Source organism: Haemaphysalis longicornis, unplaced genomic scaffold, assembly GCF_048455015.1.
Source record: "Haemaphysalis longicornis isolate Haplotype H1 unplaced genomic scaffold, Haemaphysalis longicornis Haplotype H1 scaffold_6, whole genome shotgun sequence".
NCBI classification, from domain to species: domain Eukaryota; kingdom Metazoa; phylum Arthropoda; class Arachnida; order Ixodida; family Ixodidae; genus Haemaphysalis; species Haemaphysalis longicornis.
Window position 1 is genome coordinate 63,672,743 of NW_027526407.1, and position 10,342 is coordinate 63,683,084.

General features: G+C 48.9%; 1 protein-coding gene across 1 annotated transcript; it reads left to right on the plus strand.

Moving 5' to 3' along the window:
* Positions 1-959: 959 nt before the first annotated feature.
* On the plus strand, positions 960-4,812 carry LOC144141605 (uncharacterized). The gene is made up of 2 exons (XM_077673149.1): positions 960-1,100; positions 2,798-4,812. Exon 2 carries the CDS (start codon positions 2,845-2,847, stop codon positions 4,084-4,086), a length of 1,242 nt encoding a protein of 413 aa, XP_077529275.1. The 5' UTR covers positions 960-1,100; positions 2,798-2,844; the 3' UTR covers positions 4,087-4,812.
* Positions 4,813-10,342: the final 5,530 nt, after the last annotated feature.

Sequence of the window (10,342 nt, forward strand, 5' to 3'; positions counted from 1 at the left end):
CACTACTATTCATAAGAGAGTGTGTGTGGATTTCAGGGTACAATTGATGTTTTTTTTCCCGAAAGACTACTTAAATAAACATTGTAGGGTGCGACGATTATTTGTTCTCCCCCGGGAATTGTTGGACGGTTCCCTTCGTACCGTCCTTCGGCGAATGTGAGCTCTAATACAACGAGAAACATATTGCTAGAAACTGAAAAAGCGACCTCAGGGGTCCAAATAAAAAAAATGAACATGAATTTCTTGAGAAAAAAGCATTTCTGTTTATTAATGAACACCTGCAAAGTGCAAGCCAGTTTGCAAGGTGCCACAGGCAACGCACATTGAAAAAACAGAAAAGCGAATTCAAGAACAGGAAAGAAACAAGCGAATATTTGTAAGCTAATCAAGTGGAGTTGGTGTAGTAACTGCATTCAGTTTACTCAAAGCCAGGTTCTCTTGTTTTGGTGGTGTTTTTTCGATGTCTGCCTCAAGGCGCACCATCATCGGGGCTGATGTAAGGCCAATTGTGTTCGTCAAACCAAAGCCGCCTCCTACAAAAACGTTTAATTAGGAGCATTTCTTAAACGTAATGAAAGAGCTTTTTTTTTTTTTGGGGGGGGGGGGGGTGAAAACCCTTCCCGTGATTCGAAAAACAAGTTGTGTTTATCAACTTTCAGGCAAGTAGCCCAGTGAATGAGCACACGCTTCGTAAAACGAGACCTTTTTTTTTCTTTTTCGACTATGCCATTAACATAATTCTCAGCAAATATACCATAATCACTTTATTGTTTCCGCGTTCATGACACTATTCTAAAATATCCATGTATTCCAAAATATCCAAAATAACCACAACGCCATAATTTGAAGCGTAAACATTCATTTTTTGCGACGACAGCGCCGCAGGGAATTGAGGGAGAGGTGGCGATTCCGGGCACTACGGTAAGCGACTCTCGCCCACTTGTCTCTGCGTTGTCAGAACTTGCCTCCTTTTTTTAAGAGGTTGTGGGGCTTGCTATCAGCTTCGTTATCTTGTTCACCTGCTGCGCCTGACGTTGGAATCGTGGCAGCGTAGAGCATAGCACCTTTGGGATTATTGGTGTTCTTCAACCATCAACACAGTAAGCTTTTTCGCATTACCGTCCGCCTGCTTGTGTCCCCGCAACTGCCAACTTACTACTGCGCCATACTGGCGAGAACATCGATAATGAAAAACTTTTACGTGATATCTCCTCTACTGTCAAGAAGCTGGTGCGTGCTTCATAAACGCGTGGAGTTTGTGAATCTGTCAGCGAATCTCCCCGGAATCGAGTCGGTTGATTCTCGTCAGGTCTTTTACGGCGCGCGTACGTTACGGAGCTTCCGAAGTGTGTTTCTCCGTCAAGCGCCATCTTTCTATGAAGCGGTTATTGAATGCGCAGTTGTTGAATGCGGCCTGAGTGTCTGTTTAATGCACGGATGAGCTTCTGAATTGTCATTCTTCGTCAAACGGCATGTTAGAATGAAGCGGTTATCGAAGCACTACGCAAAAGGCGAATGCCGTCTTGATGTCTACTGAATGTACGCGTGAACGCGGCATGTACGTACCTCCGCGTAGCGAAGTCCCAAGTATCAACAAATTCGGCTCGCGTGTTAGAGATGAAGCACTAAGCAATAGCTGAATGCGTTCTGAGTGTCTGTGGAACGTACGGATGAGCTTCCGGAGTGTCATTCTTCGTCAAACGGCATGTTTGCATGAAGCGGTTATCGAAGTACTACGCAATAGTCGAATGCCGTCTTGGTGTCAATGAATGTACGCGTGAACGCGGCATGTACCTCCGCGTAGCAAAGTCCCAAATATCATGAAATTCGGCTCGCGTGTTAGAGATAACGCAGTCGAATTTCAATTAGTGTATGTAATTTTTTGTCCCTGAATGAGCTACGTGCCTCTGAACTGTTCTGCATTTTACCATCGTAAACGCGGCGTCTCCGCCTGGGCAGTGTCTTAGACGTAGGCGGTGTGCTAAGAAAGACTTCCAGAGATTTTGGATAGCTTGTGTAGCGTCAAGAGAAAAAAAGGATTTATGGTCGTGAGGCGGTCGTCGCTCGGATGGTCGGCTCCTTGCAGATGCCTCGGTGCGCGTTTGGGGGGGGGTTCCTCGCGGGTCTGTCAGAAAACAGCGATCTCCGCAAGCCGCGATACCTCGCCGCTAGGGTCTTGCGGTGCATCACGATTTCATGAGGCCCGTGGAAACGCATGCGCGACAATGAGTTCCCTAAATATTCTAACGAATGTGGGATTGGCTTTGGTACAGTGGAAAGAAAATAAGTTGTTCATGCGTCCATAACCGCACCACGAAATATACACCATACTCCATGCCGTGAAGGCGCTGCGGAAGCCTGGTGTTGCGGAATAAGCAGTATGAATACTCTCGTGACATTAAGTGCTCTAAAGTAAGACTATGTGTATGTATCTTCTCCGATGGCGTAAATGTATTCCATGTTACATTAAAGTTAACGAAATGCGGGAAGTCTTAAACGATGTAATTCTTTGCAAATTCGGGTGCGAGGGTGTAGTCTGTGAAAGGGACTTATATCCAACGTGACTGACTGCTTGCAAACGCACGTCAGCCTCTGCGGCCGTATTATGAACGTAAGCTACGCTACCATGACTGGCTTCACCTTTCGGGTCATCTAAAGTGAGCACCGCGAGTGAGCTAGTAACTTAAACCGAACAAACTAGTACTGACTAATGCCCCTCTACATATACGTCTGCGGAGGGCAAGACCTGTATGAAATGAATTGCGCGTTATTAACTGACAGCTTGAAACTTCCGCAGGTCGGGTGTGACGAACTTCACGGCTGCAGCCTCGCATTACCATCGTCATGCGTCGAGCAAGGGGCACGGGGCCATCAAGATCTTCGGCCGCTGAGGGCGCTTTGGGCACGCCAAGCGCCGACGTTCCAACGTGCTTCTTACGAAGCATGCACGACTGGTCGGACGACGCGGCTTTGGCCGCAGCCTGCGACGTTCTGCAGCAAAGCGGGGGTTATCCGACCGAAGCAAGTCGCCGCGCCCTCTACAAGCAGTGGCTCGCCACGTACGCGTCGGAGGAATGGGATGGCTCGTTCGACGAGCTCATGTTGCTCTGCATCGCATATACGCCATCGCCTACGTCGCCAACTGAACCACTGTTCAAGGACTGCTTCAACATGGCGGTGAACGGCTCTTGGGAACCCGTCCTTCGCACCGTTCCCGTGAGAAAGGTCTTCTCTAGACACCGTCTGTACGAGGACGAGCTTCCAGCGTCGTGGCCATCGAACCCATTCTGCGACTTCCTCTACGACTTGCTTACCGACGAAGGAAAAGAGGCCCTGAACGAAGCTGGCCTGCTGATAAGCTTCTGCTCTCTCCTCATGTGCGCCGCGTGCGTGGAGGACGCCCATGCAGTGTTTGTGGAAGAATCGATTGCAGCGCCGCGATCCATCTTCCCCACGGGCTTTGTCGGTCGTGTACCGTGTCCCAGTCCGGTGTTCCTGCGGGGCCTCAAGAAGAAGACGACGTCCCGTCAACGCCTTTTGTTGCCGTACGCCGTGGCGCTTCCAGTTGCGCAGTACGTGCTCCTCAAGAAGGCGGGAGAAGACGCACCCCAGAGGGACCTGGCCTTCATGGACAGCGCCTTCCTGGCCCACACGAGGTTCATCGGCCTGAAGACGGTGGACGTGCTGCGCAGGTTCGCGGGCCGGACCGGCCGGAGTATGAGGATCCTGAACACCCTGGTGGGTGGCAAGGAGTGCGAGGAGACCAGGACCCGCGTGGAAAACTACCTACGCAAGTCGGCTGGACCCGGCGACGTCGTTCACATCTCGTTGCCTTGGTGTCGCGTCGTCTGCTGCGACCTCTTTCAGAAGCTCGAGATCAAGCACAACGTCGCGTACAACCTTAGAATCCTGTGCTTCTTGAAGCACGAGCTCCAAATCTTCCTGGAGTATCTGCACACCATACCGGCCTTCGCGGAAGTCACGCAGGCCGACCTCTGCCGAGCGCGTTTGTGGGCGAATAATTTTCGCGTCCTGTTGAGCAAAGGTATGTTTTGCACTGAAGATGGTGCTGCTGCCGACACCTAAGGGTCAGAAAAGCACATTTCACACCAGGTTGGTCTGGACGAAACCTGTTTTTTGAGCTGTTTGAATTTACATATTCTAGACAATGTGTTTACCTGCGAGTTTCGCTAACGCACTGTCTTCATTTTTACGGGACGTTTTTAACTGTATGCAGCGAAGCGAGCACATGCATCGAAACTAAACTCCATTTACACAAAATGCACAAGATTAGACGTGTGCACGTCTTATCGTTTTTATGTGTCAAGTTCCTCTGGCTAGAGTCATGCCATTCTACGAATATTCATTTTAGTCGTCTTATTAACAGTAAGAATGTTTAGTTCTGTGAGTCATTGGAGCTTGTGGCATTTTGCTGACAAAGAAAATGATTCTCCCATTTTGTACCATTTTGTACTGAAATAAACATTGGATCTGGTTTCCACCAATTGCGGTGGTTCATTTGGCACTTGGTAACTGATACTCCTTCAGTTTGCGGGGAGCATTTTACGTGCACTACATATGAAGTTATAAATCTGGCCTCCCATTGACGGTTTTTTAACCCTAAAACTTAGTTTTTGTAGAAAACTTTGTACAAATGTGGGTCATGTCGGCCGTAGCCCCGGAGAAGAGGGGGCTGGGCCCAGTAGCTGGCTACATATCACCAGAGTGGCACTGTGAACCGGCAGCAGTATTCGATATCGTTCGAACCAGTAGCAGGCTTCGATATCCGTGCAGTAGTGAAAACAGAAAAAAATAAATGATAGATATACGCTGTCAACTGTGTCATAGACCAACACAGGATGGGATTTAGGCCGAGCTGCAGATTCATCTAAAGTCAAACATTTTTTCATGCGTTTAGGTGCAACAATTTTTGCGAACTTAGTGATTCCATATCGTCAAAATAAAGCAAATAAATCGTTTTTGTTCATAGATGAAATCTGGTTTTCGCTCATTTACCATCGTCTGCCGCAAGGAGTGTTGGCCATCTAAATGTGGAGCATTATTCTGCCGTAGTTTTGAGAGAAGACTTGAAAGCATTTTCTGGCCCCCGTACTTGGCATATAGGGAGCGTGTCACACCAGAAGAGGGCGCGCTTCTCCGCTGTGTCAGGTTAGGGGAAGGTGGGGTATACACAACAGTTAAAAATCAGGTAAAAGCAACAGACACGACGAATTGGGTGCAGGGAATGGAAGTGGAAAAATCCTGGAGACTCGTAGAACAGAGGAACTAGAATTCAGAAAGGAAGGCTTCTATGGCAATACGGGAGGCACTGCAGTGCTCTTTGAAGCACGGGCGGGGTGTCTTAGAACACGGGCATACACGGCTAACTACACGCAACAGGACGAAACTTGTGTATGCTGCAGCAGGGATGGGAAAACCGTAGAGCATATTGTCATAGACTGCACAGAGATACGACCGCGGCGGAATGATGGGAAAGCGACGTTGACGGAGGCTTTGGGATTTGGTGTGAGGGGGAGCCTCAACTTCAGGGCCATAGAGGTGACGAAGAGGCGGCTGGAGTGGTGGTGGAAGAAAAGTACGGAAAAGAGGGGGACGTAGGAAGAGTAATTACCGAATTAGAATTTAGAACACAAGGGGGGAGTGAAACAGGTGTGCAAGGACAGGAAGGGGGGTGGAGCGATGGGAGTTTAAAACCGGGGAGGGGATGGGGTATAACCCATTAGGTTAGTGAAGGGTAGGGAAAATAAGTAGTATAACACAGGCAAGTTGGTTGGCGACAACCGACGTCCCGATACAAAGGGAGGGCCTCTGATCATCATCTCGTGGCAGGATAGGCGCTCCAAAGCCGCCTACTAGACAGGCGTTTGCGAAGTCAAACAATGTAATCCAGCGAGCTGAATTTAGCCGTATTGACAGCTCTGGATTTTTTTATTGGTACAAATTAGGTAAATGACATGAAATTGTTCAAGAGCAAGCACGTTTTCGACGCATCTAGGTAATGCGGCGCCGCACAGGACAGCACTGTCAAAGGCCTCTGCATCCGTCAACTAAACTTAGACACCTTATTATATCACACTGGTAGAAAGTACTTACGGGACATCAGATATCTGAGAACCACCCTCTCCTACCCCAGAAAATTCGCCCGCCCTCACGCTGTCCTCATTCGACGAGCACAAAGCGGCACGCTAAAAACGCAGCACATACAACACAATACCAACTATAAAAACACAGCACATACAACACTATCCCAACTACAAAAAAAATACATCATCATCATCATCACGAGCCTGTCTACGCCCACTGCAGGGCAAAGGCCTCTCCCATTATTCTCCAATTACCTCGGTCCTGTGCCAACTAAAAAAAAAAAGATGCAGCGATGGCGTAGAGGTAGAACACCCGCCTCGCGTGCGGAAGGACCGTGGTTCGAATCCCGGTGCCGGACAATTCCCACCGGAACAAAAAAAAAAAAAACGTCCGCGTATTGATGGAGATGCACAAAGGGGCTTGGGGTGCGGCCTGACCCCGGCGACCATTGCCGGCAATGCACTCCCTCACCAGAGCAGGATTGGCCACCCTGGTGTAGTAACGGCCACAATCTCCCATGAATACGCCAATTAAAAAAAATACATAGACGGGCTCAAATACATAGACGGACCAAAATGCCAACACTGCGACCAATACCCGAACAATGAACACACGCGGGACATGCCCAAACATACAAAGCACCTTGAGATCTTCCCTGCAACCGATTCCTGCCACAAAGCGCCCTCCTTGCTGGGAGGGAAGGATCACGCCCCCTAAGGAGCTTGAAGAGCGCTATTGGTCCACGCTTGCGAACCACAGTAAAAACACGCCAGAAATATATACGAGTCCTTGTAACCCAACCAAGAAGCCGAGCAGTCCAGGTATCAAAATAAAGTTTCTCTCTCTCTCTCTCTCTCTCTCTCTTTAAACAAGGAGTCTTACGCCGTTGCGATTCAGGTATTGACCACTTTTAATTAAACGTTTGAGCTATCTCCTTGTAAATGGTAGTGCACCTGCGTCAGGCAAGGTCCGTATGACATTAAAAACTGGGCAAGAAGGAAGCGTTAACGCAGGCTGGTTCATTCTTGTTCCCCCGACATTTACGAACACACCTCAGGAAAAAAGGACCTCAGTAAAAAGGTCGTGCTTATCTTTTGAGGAAATTGCCCTAACAAATTTACCGGTTGATATCAACGACATTCTCGGTAAGAGAAGACGTTTACTGCGCGCGGACGCAACCATGGAAAGAGGTGGCTGCTGTATTTTTGGGGCGAAGCACCATAGCACCTCGCATTGTCCTTGGCTTGTCTCTTGGCGTCTGTGTACAGAGTGTTGCGCATGTGCTAAGAGCATTGGATTGGATTGGATTGGATTGAATTGTATCGGATTGGATTGGATTAGAATTGTATACACTGTACACACGCGTTGTCACTCATTTACATGCGCCAGTGGGCGATGCCACGGGTGCTTTACGGTAAGAACGATCCCCAGTGCTTCGCCCACTCGTCATGATTCACTTCGTGGAGATGCGTGAATTTTTTGTGTGCTACGTCCTCCGCGTGCGCGTTGCACTTTTACCATTCCTGTATTTTTTCAGGTATGTGCACAAAAGCAGTGGAGGGTTCGATTCCCGGCCGCGGCGGCCGCTTTTCTGACGGAGGCAAAAACTAAGCCCGCGTGTTCGAGATTTCGGCGCAGGTTAAAGATGCCCAGGGGGTCAAAATTAATCCGGAGCCGCTCTACTGTATAGCGCCTGTATAGCGTCGGCACTTTCAACCTCACAATCAATCAATCAATCAATCAATCAATCAATCAATCAATCAATCAATCAATCAATCAATCAATCAATCATTCAATCAATCAATCAATCAATCAAAAGCTGCGCTTGCTGTTCTGTCCAGCTCATTGCACTTGGGCAAAAGAAAATTTGATAAACTGACACCAGGGCAAGGGACAAACTCTGTGATAGAACGCTATTTTTCTATTTTACATGAATCACTTCAGCGGTGAGTTCGTTGAACTAAGCTGTCAATACTGCTGATCAACAAATAGTTCTCATTGTATTAATTTCGGAAGCCGCAGCAAGCGATGAAGAAACGCGACAGGTCCAAAAAATCGCCGCGATGCTGATCCAGAGTGGTTATACTATAGAGAAAACAGAAGACACGTAAGGTATCAGTTCGCAATACTAGGGGCTGTAGGTAAGGCGGCACCGATTATCGCGATATCAGTATTTACTCTGCGGCGAAAATCTGTTTCTGTAGGTAAGGCTATATAGGCTTCGCAACTTTTGCTGCGAAAATTTGGTGCCGGAGGTAAGGCTATAGGATTTGCAACTTTTGCGGCCACATGGCGGTGCCGTAGGTAAACCTATAGCTTTTGCACCCTTCGCGGCGACAATTAGGTTCCGTATGCGAAGCTAAATTTCACGGCCACAACTCAGTGCCGTCTGTACGGCTTTGCAGTCCTTGCAAGCCTTTGCAACCTTCGCGGCGACAATTTGGTGCTGGAGGTAAGTCCATAACAGTTGCAATCTTCATACCAATTGGTTCCGATGCGATGCAACCTGTGCACCGATTCCCTAGTACCTCATCCAGCGTACTCCCGGACTCGTGAAAGGTTTAAGCTTTAAATTATGATGATAAACATAATGGTCAATAAAAATCTACCCACAGGCACGAAGAGCTCCACCTTTTTGATTCTAGGGACGTACGCTGACGCAGCTCGTGGGGTGGGGCGGAGCGGAGCCTGGTTTCGCCGTCGACCCAGGTCAGCAAGACTGACCTAGTCCCGCTCCCGCCTCCCCTCCCACTCCCTGGGTTCCCCCAAGCAGCCCAACCTGTTACCGCGCCGCCAGCAAAAACTGCAGCGGTCGCGCTGGCAACCGGAACTGTTTGTATCAGTGGTGCTGCTTCCGATTTGTTCTGCTATCAGCAGATAACAGACATGTGACTTCGCCGAACCTGCAATAACCACCGCAACTGGCGCCGCGGCTTGGAAACTTGCTAATTCGGCACGGCCTGAATTATACCTGTGCATTTATAATTTTTTATGGCTTATGAAAGTGAACCTGCAGAAAAAGATTTTATGTGTATCTTTGAGAGCTTGTGTGCGTGGTTCTCGTGCTGTTGTTCGTCACGTGACTCATGGCACATCCGCTCAGTCGCCGTTTACGTCAGCTCTGCTGGGCGGCCGATATTTGATTTTGTTATTATTTACGTGATTATTTCCAGTGAACCAGACACTTGTATATTCGTTTACTGCGGATGCCAATATGTCTATTTAGATCAACTTCGGTTTTGCCTTCAATGTTCCTTTAACACCCACAAGAAATGGTAATTTGTTTTATAAAATGTAACGTGCATATACGAACGATGCCTCTGCCGCTGCCGGTGGAGCAGCACTGACATTATGTCTAGACCCAAGAGCAGTTACAATATAAAGCATTTTCAATGTTTTATTTGGGGTATTACAAATGTGAAACCCTCACCTGGCGACGCAGGTGGTCAATGGAATGTGGCCAGGCTGAACACGTAATTGACGTAATCACGGTCAGCCACAGGAAGCATGACGTCAGGTGGTCCAGCTTTGGCAAGCCAACCTCCGCTAATGCCGCATTCTCCTCTCCTCCAGCCCACAGATGGGCTCAAAATTATCGCCAGTCCATTTCTTTTCTCTTTTCAAATGAACCACTACCACCACCATAGGGTTAATAACCACCACCATTCTTCTCTCCTCTGGCTCCTTCCGCGCAATGCATCATGGAAGATGCACCACTTTCAGGCCCCCGGTAGCATTTAGTGGCTCCGGCTGAGAGAGAGAATAACTTTATTTCTGACGAGGCTCAGTCCTAGCGAGTGTCCCTCAGGTGAGGGAGGCGCGGCAGGTGATCCTGAGCCCTAGTGGCGGTCAGGAGCTGTAGCTCGGGAGAGGAGCTCCCGGTCACCTCCAGCTAGGTAGTGGGAAAGTTGGGTAAACGGAGCGGGGGTAAACAGGGGCATTCCCAAATGGCGTGTGGCGTGGTATCTCGAGCGCCACCTGCCGGCAGTTTGGGTGGGGATATAATGTGGGATAGATGTGGTGGAGGACGTGTGTGGTGGGGAGGGAATGGGTCTGTAATTGTCGCCATAATCTGTCCAAGGGTGGCTGCGGGCGGAGGTGCAGCCGAGTAGCATCGCCGAAGGCGCCGTACGAGATTTTTCGCCAGCGTTGCGCTCCCACCCTCGTATAGTGGAAGTACTGTCGCTGTTCAAAGCGACACGAGACGTAGGTCTCATGCTCACGAAGCACCTTCACG